The sequence below is a fragment of the Melospiza melodia genome, chromosome 1 (assembly GCF_035770615.1).
Source record: "Melospiza melodia melodia isolate bMelMel2 chromosome 1, bMelMel2.pri, whole genome shotgun sequence".
Taxonomy (NCBI): Eukaryota; Metazoa; Chordata; class Aves; order Passeriformes; family Passerellidae; genus Melospiza; species Melospiza melodia.
Genome location: NC_086194.1, coordinates 112,092,000 through 112,110,272, shown reverse-complemented (window position 1 = coordinate 112,110,272; position 18,273 = coordinate 112,092,000). Strand labels below are relative to the sequence as shown.

General features: G+C 38.9%; 1 protein-coding gene across 1 annotated transcript in view; it reads right to left on the bottom strand.

Moving 5' to 3' along the window:
• GABBR2 (gamma-aminobutyric acid type B receptor subunit 2) overlaps positions 1-18,273 on the bottom strand; it is a 457,858-nt gene that overhangs the window by 28,376 nt on the left and 411,209 nt on the right. Inside the window, exon 14 of the mRNA XM_063164404.1 lies at positions 11,355-11,465. Within this exon, the coding sequence (XP_063020474.1) occupies positions 11,355-11,465 (111 nt within the window). The remainder of the gene's footprint in view (positions 1-11,354; positions 11,466-18,273) is intronic.

Below are 18,273 nucleotides of genomic sequence, written 5' to 3'. Positions count from 1 at the left end.
TATACAACTTCAAATTTATGTACAGTCCAGGAAATTGAAGGTCAATGGTGTTGCCATTTGGGGGATTAATTGCAGTTGTCTAGTATAGTTTACCTTCTATTCTTCTGTTTGTTTTTTTTTCTTTTTCCTATGGCAAATAACCTGGATTGCAAGAACAGTATTTGGTTGCCAGACAAGCAAAAGAGATTAGAGAAATGGTAGATTGATGTTTGCTCTACAAACTTGGGTTTCAACCCAAGTAGTAACACCAGGACACTGGTAATGTAAGTTTCCTTGATTATTTGCCTAGTTTTAATCTCAAATAACAATGGCAACAAAGCCAACCACTCCGCTACTTTGCACTCCCTCAGGCTGCAGCCACCTACCATCCAGGCACTTCCAACCAGGACCTGCTGCTGAGCTCCCAGCCCTGTCCTCCCTGAGCTTCTCTGCTGGTTTATCTCACACTCTTGCCTACAGCACACATGTTACCCTGCCACGTGTGCAGGAGCAGAGCTGGCTGGGAGGCTTTGGCACATTCGGCATCTACTCTCAGCCCACGGAGTGTGGCAGGCTGCAGGGGCTTCCCAGACCAAGCAAGGGATGTGGAACCATTTGCTGCCCCCCTTTCCAGTCACTGCTGCAGTCCCTATCAAGATACATTGCCACTGGCCTTCCCTAAGAATTGCAGGAAGAACAGCAGGGGCTGCTGCAGGCAGAGCATGGGAAGGGGATGCTCTTAAGGGGTCTGTGTACAGCTACCTGGGTCAGCAAGGGATCCCAGCCATTCAGGCAGGGCAGCTGAGATGAGTGAGACCCTTATCAAGCTTCGTGCCAGAGCAACAGCTCATCCTCTGATACATTTCTAAGCCCCTCTGGTAAACAAGGTAATCTCTCCAATAGGGAAGGATGCAGGCAGCACTCCTTTGCTGTTGGGTCTGGCACTGTGCACAGGCAGAGCAGGAATGTACAGACTCCTTTCCAGGCTCTGAGGAAGCAAATTGTCACTGTATTCACCTGGGTGCATGGGGGGACATACTGTAGTGGCACCTTTTGTCAGGGCACAAACCTGTTCCCCCCAAACCTCAGGGGTTGCTTGTTCTCCACTCCCTGCACTCTTGGTGCTGCACTACTCAGTTCTGCTGCAAATCTGCATTTTGCCAGCCCCGAACTGACAAACAGGCTGGTCTGGGCTGAGCTGTTTTGAGGGGTAGAAGGAATCCTTGTCTGTATTTCTACACCACATTTTTAAAGAGATGAGATCCTGATTAACTATGGAGAACATTTCTGTCTTCTCATACTAGGGTTAATTATTAATAAGATTTTTAGGGTTGTAGGTCATCCCTCCCTCTCCTCCACTTCCCCCAGTATGAACAGATTCCATTCCAAAAGGATTATTCTGGGAAAACAGCCAACACACTTACATGAGGCCAGCACTTATTACAAATAATGGGGATGAATTTACAGCTGAGGTGGTTATAAAATGATCTAAAAGATCAATTATAATGGAAAAAAGATTGCTTGAAGAGTGTTGTGGGGGTTATGGTTTAGCCCATTCTCATTTATAATTGAGAACAGCATGGAAAATGGTAAAATGTCTTTTGGGCAAAAGGAAGATATATGTGTATTTATACAACCACTAAAGAAAGGAAGAGGCTCTTGCAGCAAGTGAGTTTCCTCAGAATGAGGCATTATAAATCTGGGAGCATTGTTTTTAATTTTTATTAGCATTTTGGGTAAAATGCTTGCCTCAGGAAGAGAAATCTCCTTTTCTAGAAGTCACAGCTCATCTTTGAGACTCAAACATGGATAAAAGCTGAGAGTTTTCTGCATCCTGCTGCCAGGGCAGTGCTGGTTGCAGAGGTGCTCTTTCTTTGCTGGGCACAGATGTCTGCAGGGCTCTGTGGGGCTGGTAGATTTCTCCTCTGAGATAAAGCCTTCCTGATGGAACTTCATGCTTTGCTCTTCCTTCGCCTGCCCTTCCTATTTTACCCCTTCCCAAGGCTCAGACAATATGCACACATGAAAGATGCAGTTTTATGACTGTAGAAATCCTGTAAATCCCTTGGTAAAATCCTGTAAAATGGCTTGGCTGAGGAATGGGATGCAGACATTGCTAGTGAAAGGTCCAGGTTTCTGTGATCCCTTGACAACTTTGGAATATGAGACTTGGGAGCTACAGTTAAAGATACAGACTCATAGTATCTAGTTCAGCTCCTCTTTACTCCTGGTACTTAAACTTTAAACATTAATCTTCCCAGATAACAAAACTTCGTTTCAAATTATGAAAATTTGAAATGAAGTTTTGTTATCTGGGACCTGGGGGGGACCTGTTTTGTTATCTGTCCTGGGGGGGACCTAATTTTTGAGGCTGCTGTGGAATTTAAGGACTATTTGATATTTTTAGGCTGCCTGATGGAATTTGCAATGCAGCTGTCTCACCTCCTATTGCTCCTAGAGGGCTCAAGCTGGTAAAGGCTTCTCAAGACTGTCTGCTGGCAAAATACACCAACAGCCATCTTCATTCAAGACAATGATGCTGGTGATGACCATAGTGTAGCTTCATGTTTGGAGAACACAGCACAATTCCAAATTTTGCCTGAGATGTGCTCCCTAACCCCAGAGCAGAGTCTGGCTTCAGAGGGAGCTCTCAAACTTCTTTCAGAGCCGCTGGATTTTACGTAATGAGAGAGTGACTGTCTTAATTAATTGGGCACTTGCGTGGGATGTTAGTTCTGATCTCTGCTGAGAATTTTGATTAAACAGTCTTTAGGGAAGGCGTGCATAAATACACATTGGGATGGAGGCAGGCAGCTCCTAGCAGTGCTCTAGTGCTGGATTCAGAGAGGTGGAGGACACATCTGTCCCCACTGCTGTACACCAGTTACAATTCCCATCCCGAGGCTGCTGATGGACCCCACGCATCTCCAAAGGAGTTTGAATAACTCAGGGATACATATTACCCTATAGGAAGCTGTCACCTAAAATTTAAGGACACCTCAGCCTACTGTCAAGCCTAATGGCCTAATTTTAGTCCTTTTTGGATCCCAGCCAATGACACTGAGAATGCAGATATGAAGGGCTGCCTACACTGTTATTCATGAACTTAAAGCCTTCTTCAATTTTGGTGGTCTAATACACACATCTTCTTGATATAGAAAGTGCCATAAGATGTTGGTTTGTATTTTCTCAGAAGATATGGGCAGCTGTACAGGGAGGATTGGTTTGTTCCATCTTCTGTTTGAGGGTAGGCAGCTTCCATTTGACACTGATTTTAAAGTATTGCCTTTGCAGATGTTGGTATGGTAGGTTTAGGCTGTGTTGTCAGTGCACCTAAAAAGGCTACAGTGACAAAGTCTACAGTGAGAAAACCACTGTATAAATTTGGAGAAAACAGTATCTGAAGACAACAGGATTGTATCATCACTGTGATTAAAGACAGATTAAAAGAAATCTGTGTTAAAATGTTAGAGGTGTAACAGGTGTATGGAGAATATTATACTCATGTTTAGATTCAACAGGCAAACTCTAATTTTAAAAAATGTTGTACTGACCAAATTTTGATACCTGGGAATATAATAAAAGTGTTTGTAACGGAAGTATTGGAAAACACTTAACACTGTTTTTTAGAACTCTACCAGCTAGTTAGTTTTAAATCTTGTTCATGAGAATTACTGCTAAACACAATAACAATTGCTTGGATCCACAACATATATCGATGCAACCAAGTGCCTAATTTGCTATTGGATTGCACAGACTGTCACATGACAGGAAAGAAATTATTTATTCACCTCCATTTCCCTGTACTACCCTTAAAAACCATTTTTTAAATGTTTCATTTCAAAGTCATGCCAGCTTAGGTTATGAACAGTATTAGGAAAGAAAGATAGAGAAAATGACGCTAAAGATATATGACAAGAGCAGAGAAATACCAGAGGAAAAATCTCCAGTCTTGTAAGAAGTCATGCTTGCCAGTAACTAGGGGATTTGGTTTTGGGAAGATTATATACTGGACTAGGCTGCAGCTTTGCAGCTGATTGCTGTGTTGTAGTAGCACAGCCCCTGTTCACTTGGGGATTGTAGCCCTACTGTGTGCCACATAAAAGAATAAAAGCAAGCCTTTTCCCCAAAGATTTTACATCTGGAGATTTTTGTTTGCTTTGGTTTTGTTTCTTCTAGCTAGATTACTGTAAGATTTCCCCCCCTGGCCCCCTTAAACCAAGGCAGTCCTGGACTCTGACCTGTAAAGACCTTTCAGCCTGAAGTAACTGTGAACCATGACTTGTGTGTTTTTCTATTCAGGTTCTTTCATTAAATCCAGATCATCACAGGCATAGGCACATTTTTATTTCAGTGAAATGGCTGCAGATATTTTTCAATTAAAAAAAAAAGGAATTTTGGTTTTCATGTTTTCACCGCAGAATTGTGCAGTACAAAATACTGAGCAGCTTTCAGGAATATGCATAGAAAAGTGACTTTTTTTTTTATTACCTGTACAATAGGTAAGGTTAGAAAACTGAAAGACAAACTAATCCTTTGTAGGTCTCTTACCTTCACTGTCAGTACAATCTGATGTTAAACCATTGCTCACTCCCCTGTCTGCCATGAGTCAGCTGTGTATTTAGTTAATTTTCACGGAGCTGCTCTGGGTAGACATAACTAAAGGGAAGCTTAATATTTCTATTGAGCATTAGGACAAGAGCTAAATATTGATTTTAATTGCAAGATATGCATATTCAGCCACTCGGCTGAAGGACTTTCTCTTTAAAGGTCTTGGCAAAACCCTTTATTCCCTGTGCAAGATAGAAAAGCAGCTGCACAAAGCTATGAATACTAACAGGCATCCAGGTTTCACTTTGTACTCCACCCTCCCAAATCAACAGGTCAATAAAATATTTCCCCCTCTTTGCATTCAGAGTACATTTGAATTTTTTTCCATGAAAATTCTGCTTAGTCATGAAACCATTATAGTAACTCAATTGAAACAAATACACAACTGGTCATTAGCAAAGATCCATTCGGAATAGTTTTCTATTGTCTCTGGCATAAGATTACCACAATCACAGCTCTTTAAAGAGGTGAAGCACCTCTGCTAAAAGCCAGTGTGCTACAGTTTAAATCCATTTCTGCTATGCAAAAACTGATGCCAATAGACGTGTAAGGGAATACTGCACTATCTGCAACATTTTTGAATATATTTCCTTATGGTCATATTAGGGAAAAAATTATCCAACAAAACCATATGGAAATGTGGCTTTAGATACTAAAATAGTGTCTGTGTTTTATTGAAGAAATAATAAATATCTGGTACTACTATAAACTACTTTCCCCCACCACAAAGCTTAACTATCTTCCTCTCTAATTACTGTAAGATGAGACAGATGGATCCCACCATATATATGAGTTAGAATCATGCAAGTTAATTAATAAGGAGGTAGGTCCTTCTTCTGAGTTCTCTTTTTGATCATGAAGGGAATTTAAAAGAATGCAAATATACGTGTTAAAAATCAGAGGTACTATCAGAAAGCAATGGGGAATTTTAACATAATCTGAAAACTATTCAATTTTTCTACACATACAATGCATTAATTTTATAAGTAATTAATTAATAATATGGTTGGTATAATTTCATAAGGTAATTGGGACAGACTTGACGAAATTATTTAGTGCAACCTCCTGCTCAAAAAGCAGGCTCAGATGTGAGTTCAGTCCAGGGTGTTCATACTTTTATCCAATCTGGTTGTAGAAATTTTTGAGGACAAAGGCTGATCAAACTGTCTGGGTGAGCTGCTCCACTGCTTTCCTTTCCTTAGTGACAAAAAAATAAATTCTTTACATCCAGCTTTCATTGAGTAAATATAAAATAAGAGTAAAATAATAAAAGGAGGAGCATGTGTTGCACACCACAGCTGTACTGTTCATATCCAGCTCCTGGGCTCAACACACACAGAGGGCTTAAGCACCTGGAGCAGCAGTGAGAAGCTACATCCAACATCCAGCAAGGACAGCCAGACCATCCCAAGTTTTAAAGAGGAAATTCATAATAATGATTATGAATCTAAGATCTAAAATAGAGATAGTGGAAAGGTAAGTTAAATGTATAGTAGCAAATGAATGGCTAGCAGCATTTACAGAATTCATAAGGATTTACAAAAATGGAGAAGTGGAGAATAATGAATCATAATAGAGATTCATTCCTTGGGAAATGACAGATTCAATAGCAATGATGCATGATAAGATAAGCTTAACAAGGGGTTTTGTCCTACATTTACATAGAGATGGAAGAGTCCATTCACATCTTGCCAGAACAGTGAAGTGCAGCTTATTCCAGCACTAAGAGAGAGCTCTTGAAAACTCTGTCAAGACAAGGTGTTGTAATCACAGAGATCCTGTACCTTACATGCAGTAAGTTTTAAGAATTGATTTAGGAGTTGTCTGGACTGCTGGGCATAATTGTTGATATTTATTGGAATTCTGGCAAAGCTCCACTTAAGATACAAAGAGGCCATATGGGAAAAGACAAAGTGGAACACCCCCAGTGATTACAGAGCTATTACCGTAATTTCTATCCTAAGCAAATTAATGAAATGGCTGACACATGAACTCAGCCAATAAGTGGGGGGAAAAAAGGGGATAGCAATATAATTCAAATTGCTATTATTTTTTTAAAATGAGTTTGCAAGACTGAATAAAGGTAATTACATTCATGCAGGGTATGTGGATTTCCCAGTAGTGTTTGTCTTAATACTGCACAGTATCATTATTTAAATACAGAATGCTACAAAATCAATACAACAAATTTAAACTGAAATCTATGTGATGGATCTCAACATATAACTATTAATGAGAAGCTATTAAAAAAAAGAAGATAGTTTTAAAAAAAATTCCAACTTAAGCTGTCCCAGATATGTACATTGACTTGAAGGAGATAATAACACGGCTGAAAATGATGCAGAAGATGCAGAGGGTAAGAATGCTAGACAATGCACAGAAAGTTTTTAGAGAAATCACATAAATATGGCTGAATATAAGGAAATTTACCTAGAAATAAGTACATAGGTCATTTTAGAGCAAGAGGGATAACATATATGCATGACCCACCAAAATTCAAGGATTGGAAGTAAGAGAAATTTAGCTCAGCAATTAGAGAGCCTTAGGAAGCAGAGTATTCTTTCAGACTTTAAATTAAGATTGAACATTACCCCAAGGATCTATTTTAGTTGAATTAATATTTTCTTTAGCTTCTAAATCAATTACAGAGTTGTGTTGAGCAGTATATCAACTATAGTGAAATGTTGGAATATGAATAGCTAGAAGAAAATAAATTTCTTATTCTTAGTGACATTTATCAAGTCCCATGATGAATATGCATTATTTTTTCCTATCTCAGTCATGAAATACTGATATTTTCATTCTTGGCAAGGTTAGCTGAGGACAACACATTAAAAACAGTGTATGAGAAGTGGTCACTATTATTAGTTACAGCTTAAACCCCCCTCAATTAACACAGGGAGAAAATAGGATTTCATACAGAGAGCAACAGTCAAGCTCAAAATATAGTTTTGCTTCAAAAGCCTGATTCTTAGTAACTGAATAACAGGTACCTGTAATAAGATGTCAGGGACACAATGAAACATCCAACATATGTACACCTTGAGTCTAATGTTAACACCAAGCTTTATCAGGAAGAGAGGAATTAAACAGTAGACAAGACTAATGTGTGTGTGATTAATAAGGAAAGCATTCTAGGAGACCAGTCTGGAATTGTTCTGGCTGAATGAGACAGGTAACTCATACCCCTCGGAAAGATGTTAGTGCGCTCTCCAATAATGCACCACCAGCAAGTTTAAGGTAGTGTGTTTTCTGTCATCATTTGGAATATATGTTGTCAATTTTCAATGTTTCTCTTGCTGATTTACGCTTGTTTTATGCTGATTTATGCTGATTTATTGCTGGTTTAGGTTCGGTTTATGCTTGTCGGTTTTCTGTTTCTCCCGGCTAGCTGATTTATGACCGGTTTAGCTCAGGGATGCCACTTGCTCGGTTTCTCGGCTGTTTCAAAGACCTAGAAAGGCCCAGAGTGGCCTTAGACAGCCCGCGCTTCAAAAGACGAAGAGAGACTTCTGATCTTGTTTCGGTCTTGGTGTTTATTAATTGTTTATCTAAAAGATTTTCTTTCAGCCCGACAGAGGTCTGCACAGCAAGTCAGCCATGGGCACACTCCCGCAGCCCCTGGGGTGGTCACTTATCTTTATACCCGAAGTTACATGTACAATATTTATAATTTTTCTCTAATACCTTCTACTCTTATTAACCGGTGCACTTCTAGTAAAGACCAATCCCAAAGTGCCACCATCACCACAGAAGATGGAGGCCAAGAAGAAGAAGAAGAAGGACAAGACACGCCCCAATTCCTCCATCTTACTTCTCTAGACCCCCCTGTACAGAAATCCTAAACTCTGTGTTTTATACTCTAACTAACTTATCCCTTCACCATTCACCCCAGTGAAATCCTCCCAGTCCTCATACAGGTGTCATCTCCTGTGTAAGATCAAAGTCCAGCCACCAGACACTTCCGGCAACATTCCAAGACTCCCGAGCCCCCCAAGGGTGGTCTCAGTCACTCTGAACCTTCACCCTGAAGTGCTGAGATCCCACAATATGTAAGAAAGGTACTTTTCAACTATGTCTGCCTCATCAAAAATCAAAATACTGCAACTGACTCGTTGACATGCTGGAGTTCAGGCACAGGTTGGACTTGATCTCAGAAGCACTTTCAGCCTAATTGATTCTGTAGTTCTGTGATGGTCAACACGTACACATAGAGAGACCTCGAACTTGTATGCAGCCTTTTCGGAGCTGAGCTTGAGATGGGAGAAAACAGGGAATCCTCTAGGTATGGAGGAGCTGGAGAAGACTAATACACTGGTTATTAAGAAGATTAATAAAATGGTAAAGGCAAAATTTAGGATGGCAATTTTCCTGTTATTCTCTAGTCACCTGAGGAATCTAAATCTAATAACTGAGAAGCCTTCATGCAGAGTAAGCATTGCCACACATCCCTTCAGGGGCTGTTGAAGAATTGTGACTCACTTTTAGAGTTTGCTAACTTTAATGAAGAGGGAACCAGTGTATCCTGTTAAATAATGCCTTCCCTTATTTTGCCATTCCTTGCTTTCCCTGCCCTTTCCTGCCCTTCTGTGCTCTGCCCTACCCTGAGTGATTAATTCACTGCATCAGTGCATTTAAGACATCAGAATGGACAGTATTGCTTTTACTTCAAGACAAAAAAGAAAGGAACATTTTTAGGTTAACTCTATTTTTTATATTCCCATTTTGAGGCCAGAGGTCACAGTAAATAATTTTGGCCTCAGTAAAGCAATTTCACCTTGGCATTGTGCTGTAATTAGCAATACTAGCTCTTCAGCATATAGCATGTTAAATTAGATATGTTTTATTATTAAAAACCAAAGACTTTTGTATTTGCTAAATCTTCATAAACAGTAACAGGAGAGGTTCTGTTTTTTTGTTCTGAAGGCAAAGTATGTGTGGTGTACAGAATATCTTTAGTGATGAGATAAAACGCATCAATCCTGTTGTCCTCATATCACTCATTCACTCATCATAGCAATTATTTAAATGATTCAGATGAGTATCTTCCTTTTTAATATGTAGCAATTTGTGTGTTAAGAGGGCACTGGAGTAATAAAAAGTGTGTATTTCATTGGTGGTTATGAAACACCGTGTGTCTGAAATTAGTGAGTAATGGCATATGTAAAATAAATGAGATATTAGTAGCACTTAAGCTGAATATTACAGATATACCACAAGTCAAGAAATTCAATAGTGAATTGAGTATTTTATGTATGCATGTATGCACATATATGCACATATTATTGTCTAATAATGTAATGGCATTTGCAAAATAAGTTTGCAAATGGCATTTACGGATTTAAAGAGTCACGTATCTTGTAGAAAATAGTTTAACAGATGTGCTGACAAAACAATCTAGGGCAAAGGACTACTAAGAATCCAAGCAGTTTGACTGATTCTAATAACACCACTCAAGCTTGAAAGCTCGAAGAAAGTTGCCAGAGAATGTATATTCCTTGATGCTGTGCTACATGCCAAGGCCACCCCGAGCTGACCAACCAGTAAGACATGCTGAGGTGTGGAATCTCTCCTAATTCCTGATCCTTTTTGAGAGATTACATATGTCCTAGCTCTTTATTTCCATCTTGGACATTCTCTGAAAAGGAGGCATCTATACCTAAAGTTGCCTTTTTTAAAAATTTTATTTTTCTTTAAAGGAAGCTGAGAAGGTTTCCTTTTGGCTAGTGGCTTGAGGATCAGAGGTCTCACCTGGAGACACTTGATGCTGGTGCCTCCTTGCATGAAGGCTCACCCCAGCAGAGTGGTCTGACCACAAAACAACTGTTTAGAATTTACAGAAACAAAACTTCTCCTCCCTCCCTGCTGAACCTCATATTGGATATTTAAAGACTTTTCAGCCTGAAAAAAACAGCATGAAAAGCAGCCGGGCTCATCAGAGCAGTCATTCACAGGGGAGAGGGAACCAGGCACCAGCAGCACCCTCTGGGCAGCAGCACCAACCATGCCAAGTGGAAGCAGCTGATCCAATCTTTTCCCAGTGTCCTAATGAACCAGCATGCTCCAAATGCACAGAGCAGATTGACCCCTTCAGGCAGTGTAGCCTGCTGTCTGTCAGGCTTAGGATCCAGATGGGGCTCAACTCTAGATGGGTGTTCTGATGGTCAGTGCTGTCCATATCAGATGTTTTCAAAACCATCAGGCTCAGGAGCTTTTAATCACTAATGGTCACCTATAGAGTTTGGTTTGTTTTTTTTTCAACCATCAAGCCTCAGGGTCCCTGGTTCCTGAAGTCTTTTTCAGTCATTAAATTTTTTTATGGAGAAGGGCCTCAGTGACAAAAGGTTTATTTTGATTCAGGCCCCAGATTAATCTTTCATCTCATGACTATTCCTAAAATACATTAGCAAATAAGAGGCAATCATCTTGGACAACTTTTTTGGAGAATCTTCAGGAATTTGGATGATTTGCCTTTTTTATTTACAAAGTTGTCTCATTTATAGACCCATCTTTTCAGTACTGGATTTCTAAGGATGTGGTATAGCCACAATATTCTGATTAAATGCTACTGATGTCTTATTTATTTTACACATGCATATATCCACAGATTACTGTCTAACGAACACTAGAACAGATCTGATTATAGAACTTGTACTCAAAGCAGTTTTCACTCACTCCCAGCCATCATGAAAGCAGATATAATTCAGTTCATGCCTATCAGCAAATAGCAGCTTGAAGTGCTGTGCAGAAGAAGCTGTGCTTACCATCAGCAGCCCTTTGTAGGCATAGACAATCCCAAGCCAAATGGTCATGTGGGTGTTTTCGCAGTGCTCCAGGATTGGTCGGATGGAGATGTCTCTGCCCGCAGGGTCCGGCTGCAAAAACAAAAGGTGAAATATTTGGACTCAGATTTCCTTTGCTTCACACCTCAGTGGTACTTAGCTCTATTTCAGGAGATTGAGGATGTGTAGGATACAGAGGGGACAATTTAAGAGTAACTTGTGGTGACAGCACCATGAACCTGCAGAGAAATACAGTGAAAAGCAAGGATCTGAGGAAACAGCTGCTAGATAGCTACTACCTGGGCAGGTCACATCTACTGCAAACCTGAAAGAAAATATCTGAAGTCACTCTATATTTAACAGTGTCAGTCATATTTATCAGCTTTAGGACATCTACTTTTTCTATAAGACAAAGAGCTTGAAAGCACAGGGATGAAAAATAATGTATTCAAATGTCTTTTTCTTTTCACCTGCAGTCCTTGTGTCACTGGCAAACGGCTGATAAACAACACATGAAACATTGCTGTGTTTCAGGTGCTTTTTCATTGATAACCATGAGCTAATCAAAAGCTATCTGAACTGTAGCACTAGCTTTGGAGAGATCATAAATCATCACAAAAAACCCCAAAAAACAACCAAAACAACAACCAAAAAAAAAACTCCAAACCCAAAACAACAAAAAAATCCCCACAACAAAACAAACAAAAAACCCCCAATAAAACGTCTTTCAGAGCCAGTGATTGCCCGTGCAAAATGAAATATTGAAAAATGAACCTTTGCAGTTTTCAATTTATTTTGAAAAGGAGATTGTATAATATTGCAGAATCAAGAGGACCTGGAGACTATCAGAAGTGTTTGTATGAAGGAGAAGCAATAACAAAGAGAAATCTGCAAGAACCACCCCTTGACCTTCTCACTTTGTTTTTTTAATGCACAGGGGAAAGAACAGCTGACACACAGAGAAAAGGGTTCCTGGCTACTGTGCTGTATGCAATTAGAATAGATATTGGGGTCTGGTCAAACTGCTAGACTGCTTTTTAATGCTGTACCTTGTTAAAGAACACAAGGATCTTGTATGTGATTCTAAGAGAACTTGTTTTAGTTACATACTGCAGAGCACTCCTGTTGTGAGATGCATGTGCCTACAGTCCGCTGTATTTACAGAAAATGCTGAAACACTGAAAGCTACTTTTTTCTTTTCTACTTTGAAAGAATGGATTTGAGCTTCAGCCAAACTAAGATCAACCCATATGTAATATGTAGCTTTCTGTACCTGGTTGTCCCAGTGGGGTTTTCAATTTTCTTTTTTGTGAATAACACATGTAAAATGTCTCTTGCAGAAGTATAATTAATGACTATTATATAAGGAAAAATAATGTTTTCACTAACTGAAAAGTAGAATTGTACATGGAAAAACTTTGAGGAGCTCTGAATAATTTCCTAAAGGTTATTTTTGCTTCTGATGAAGTATGACTTCTGCTATGTATTTCACTGGTCACAGCAAAAATCTTCAGTTCACTTTCTTCCACTGGTGTTTTTGTATGTGAGACATTTCCCCTGACTTCATGCACTGTAAAAAAAGTGAGAAAACCCAAACAAAATTGTGCTATGATGCACTGCGCAGTGAAACTATTCACAATTTTCTTTGCAAAGCCTCTAGTAGGCAAGACATTAACATTTAAAACCTTTTCCTACCCTTAACTTCTGTAGAAACCCTAAATGGAAAAATACAACTCTGGGAAAAAAAAGGTGTCCTAAAATAAAATAAGACAAAAAACAATGCAGCAATATTAAGTCTCCCAAAGAGCTTATGACTCCATCCTAATGGTTGTTGATGGCAGGCAAACAGCCATTAGCTGAAGAACTGAAATGACTGCGAACATTAAGTGTCATCACAACATTTAAGAAGCTACAAATGTTTGTCTGGGGATCAGTTGAACTACCTCATTCTCCCTGATCAATGACAAAAGCCCAATGCTGAAATTTAGGTGCACTGAAAGCACATTTTCATGTCAAAGTTGCAACCTAATACGTTTAACATCATTTTTTTCTATTATGTAATAAACTTCACAGGACAAATCATTCACACTGAGCTCTGAATGTGTTACTGATGTGTCAGCAGAACTGCACTACAGAGAAATTTTTCTAACCTGCCAGAAGCTCCATCTCTTATAGTCTGGAATTACAGCAGTGGCATAAAATTTAAGGTTTTCATCATCACAGTGTTTTCCTTTTTTTTTTTTCATTCAAACTGGTGAGTCAGCAGAGGACTTTGCTTTCCCAGTTCCACATCCCTCCTGCCAGGTATTTCTTCTGTTTCAGTTTCCCACTTTTCTGAAGCAAGAAAGTTTATAAATAATGAGGACTTTCACCTGGTGTGATGGATGATATCATGTGGTTTGTTCTCCTTGTTCCTGGATTAAAAACTCTAATCACACCTGGACAGAAGGATTCCTCCACTTTTAAGTAACTATAAGTAATTGGAATAATTCCCTGTTTTGGATAATATTAATTAAATGAGAACTACTATTTGGTTTGTGGCAGATTATATGTTTATATATTTTTATACAATTTATATATTCTCTAATTAAAATTTAATTGAAAACTGGAAAGTGTATGTCCATTTATTACTCAAAACTTCTCTTTTAAGATCCAGGCACAAAAATGATGAAGTGGAAAGCCTAATTTATTTTCAAATACTATTAGAGAGTAAGCATTCTTTCCTTAGTAGGAAGATTGTCAGATTTTATGAGGCGTGATAGCTCAAAATTGATGTTAATTAAGTAAAACAGTGTGTTCAGGTTTTCTTTGTGAGATAGGAAAATCTTGTGAAGTGCTCTAGGTAGACCAGGGAAAGAGAGAATATTGATTGCAGCAAAAGTGTACATGGGGCAGCACTTCTTTCGAAAGACTTTTGAGACCTGCAAGGTGGTAAAATTTTTTAAACAAAGATTTGCTGAGGTCCTGTGCATGTGGGGTTAAATGTTGGCAGGTAGCAGCAATTTTAAAGTGAACGGATTTTGCTGATTACTTACCACTACTGCAAAATGACGTTTGTGTTCTACTGCTTTTAATTTGCCATTCTGTTTCTTCACTGATTTTGCATGAATTAACTAATCATAGCAAAAAGCAGGGTTAAAAAAACATATTATATTTTCTGATGTCAAAAGAATTTTTGAAAACTCTACAATTACAGCTGAATGGGGCACTTGACTGACCTCTCTAATCATCCACCATTTGTGCACTTTGTTATTGCTTTAGAGAGGATGACAACATAAATGCTACCAGTGATTATATATGTACTGGAAATTTGCCCTTTCCTTTTATAGAAAACAATCTCAATGCCCTTCAGATGTCATTCTCAAAAGCCTGAAGACCTCCTATCTTGTGATTAGGCTGAAGCTTTCCTACCTCTTCTGAAACCTAATAAGGTTTCTGACATTGACATCAATTTCTGGAGTGCTTTCAGCAGTTGAACATAAATAGTTTAATCTGTTCACTTCATGCAAGAGTTGTGTATCATCACCAGTAAAATGCCTGTTTTACAGGAGATCTGCTAGGTCCAGAAAGCAACCCAAACCAGCAAACAGATTACCCACAGAATGCTGATATCCCCTGAGTGTGAGTGTGTTTAAGCTACTATTAGTCAATTCTGTAGTTCTGTTGCCTTTTCATTTTCTTTGCTCTTCAGTCTTCTGGGAGGGCTGGCAGGTCCTTGTCATAACAGATGAGTGATATCCTAGGTGGGAACTGGCAGAGTGAGAAGTAAAGCTTAAAACTATCAGAGAAATCTGATTATTTTAATCAAAATTTTTAAATTAATTTTTAAATCTATAAGTGCAGTTTCTTAGTGGTTATTATACTAGCCAAAATCTCTCTGGAAAAGGCAGATATTTGTATGATGCCTAATTTATCTTAGACTTATTTTGTGTCTTTATTGCTGTTCCTTTTCTGTAGCTTCACAAAGGTTTTAAAAGGAGGAAGGATCTATGCTCCCTGGGGCAATTTATCCAGCAAATATCTGTGAAGAACAGACTGGGCTAGCACACAGTATCCAAAAGTCCTTGACAGCTTTTCTACACGATCTCCTCCCCAGGTCCCTTGGCCAGTCGAGCAGAGGATTCTGTTTGCAGAGCCGTGGTGCTGCAGTGACAGAGCTCAGCAGGGTCAGCCTCAGCAGCTGGCTCAGGACACGGCAGCAGGGCCCAGGGTGGCTCGGGGCCACTTCTGGAGCCGCCCTCTCACCAGTGAGAAAGGCACAGCATTAGACCTCAGTCCCTTTTCCAAAGGCGGGTATGGAACATAAGGTAAATAGTTGCAGCTTCTGTTTACTATGTTTAAAAGAAACTGTGTGTTTCCCACAGTATAGGAAAATGCAGGATCATAGTCTTCTGTCACACTGTTTAAATGGCCTTCATATACCATCCCACTCTGTTTTATCTTCCCTTTAAATGGCTTCAATTGAACTGGCAGAATGACTGTGTACTACAGCTAGTTTGCAGTGTGAATTAGATATCTCTGGCATCTTTAATTTGGCACATTTAGCAGTCATATGGAGCTCACATGTGATTGCTTGTCTTAAAACTCAGACTTTGCTAAATTAGAAGACCATTCTTACTTCTTAATTTCAATTTTTTTTTTCTTTCCTCCCAAGGATAATTATAGTTGGTTTAAGCTCTGAATTCTGTAAAGGTGCTTCATAAAAGGATTCAAACAGTTTGAGTACGCAGTGTGAAATTGAGAGCCAGGCTCTTAATTACTGATGAAAAGAGAAGGATCAGACACTGTCAACTTTTTGATTACTTAATAATTTGTAGGTATTTTTAGAGCAAAACAGCTGATGTGAACAGTGATATGAAGAAGAGATTTTCCAAGAAATAGGTCCCTTTGTTTCATGTATTTTTTTCCTTTGTGCAGTCATACTTTCCATTAATGCAAAATAGGAATGGCAATACTAAGCTAGGGTAGCTCATTGGGAATGTCTTCCAATTAAAAATTTGGTTGACAACCTAGAATAATAGGCAACCTTGTTTGTCTTTTTTGATACCTGAGCTTAGGTTTGGGTATATTATGGATCCCATCTTACATCACAGAGTATCTCAGCAAAGCACAAAACTATCACTGAATTCTTCTAGTCCAGCCACCAATTTAATTTCCCTCCAATGTCAATTGAGAAGTTTGGACATTTCTGTAACATTCTAATGATTGAAAGATGAGGTATGCAGTGTTTCAGGACACAAGCTTTCTTATACAGATCTGAATACATACCCCTTGCCTCTTTGACATGAACTAAAGGATTTCTTTAGGTTATCCAGTGAGATTAAAGGGTATTTTTTCCTTCATTCATTTTCTTGTTATACTGAAATCCAGTTCCCCACCCCACCTGAGTCAATGGACTGGACTTTAGGCATTGTCTAGTTTCACAAATAATTCCAAATCAAACTATTCCCACAATTCAATATAGCAATATATATGTTTATATTGTAACTCCTAAAAAAATCTTCATTTCAAGTGGTATTTTAGTATGAGATAGTAATTCAGTAATGGTTAGCTTGAAATCATGGCACAACAAAATGACACTTGCTGGAATACCAACATAAATATCTCCTTTTTTTATCCAGTCCGTTTCTCAATTTGGTTTTCTAAAGAAAAAAAATGTACCTACCATGTAAGCCAAGGAAAGTGCACTGATATGTTTGGGGGCTTCAAGGATATTGATGTTGCTATTTTACACCCCTCAGCTTGTTACATGTACAGAATCCACTCCTAAATTTCCAAGTGAATGGGATTAAAGAAAGATAGGAAACCTCCTCTCCTCCCCCAAATGTATTAGAGATAACCACTGTAATTCCTATTATCCCAAAAAACCAAGGTTTGATAATACAGACATAGTGATATCATCCTGCAATTTATTTAAAAGAAAACTTCTTTTAAGGTCCCCATCTGCCTCTTGTACAAATAATTCCGTAAATCAGTCAGCATACATACTGTAAATTAGTCTGATTTAAAGATGATAAAATGCCAGAAGAGCTATTTATAAACTCTTGTATCATGAATTTGTCCATACATTTATTTGCAGAGAAAATCCCCCATCGGCATTATTTATAACATCACTTTACTTAATGAGTTTTATTTCCCTGTTGTGGTGGTTCATTTTTGTTTAAATGAAACTGTTTTTCTGAGAGGCAAAAGGTTCCCAGAGATTTCTTGCTATTTTTATTAATATCATCTCCTAATCCAAGCAGTTTCGTGTATTTGCATTAACATAAAATGCAAAAAATAGTTTAGACTGAGTCAAGAAACCTCTGTGACGCTTGCAAACAATCAAAGCCTAGGAAATAAAAGGGAAAAGGCAAAATTGTCTTGAATCATGGAGAGTTTCAAACAACTGTGACTAAGTCTTCCCACTCTGCACTCAGCCATCGCTTCAGTAGAAATTTTACATCGTATTATTTCCTCAGAGAATGTTGCCCCAGTTGCATATCTAGTGACTGGGTAATGAAATTTTTCTGTGTATGTGCATGGAGACAGAGGGACAAGTGTTCCAAAGACTCAATAAAGCACTCGGCAGCAGAACGTGTGGTTTCCTCTGAGGGGAGGGCAGGGGGCCAAGACACACAAGAGAAGTAGGTCAGGGGAATGAGGAACTCTGCTACTACCCAGACCTCCTGCACTGTACAGATTCTTCCAGAAATGTGCAATTCCTGCTATCAGCTTCACAAGATGAATATTGTCCCCTCCTTTCCGGTGAAGCTGCCCAGAATTGTGGTTCACAACCCAGACTTGTTGTTCCTTCTAGTTTTATTCCTTTCCTAGCCAGATTTCCTGCTATGCTGAAGGCCATGCCAGGCACTCCTTTTGGTGGCTGGAGCAATTCAGTGCCTCCTTGCTTATGGCAATG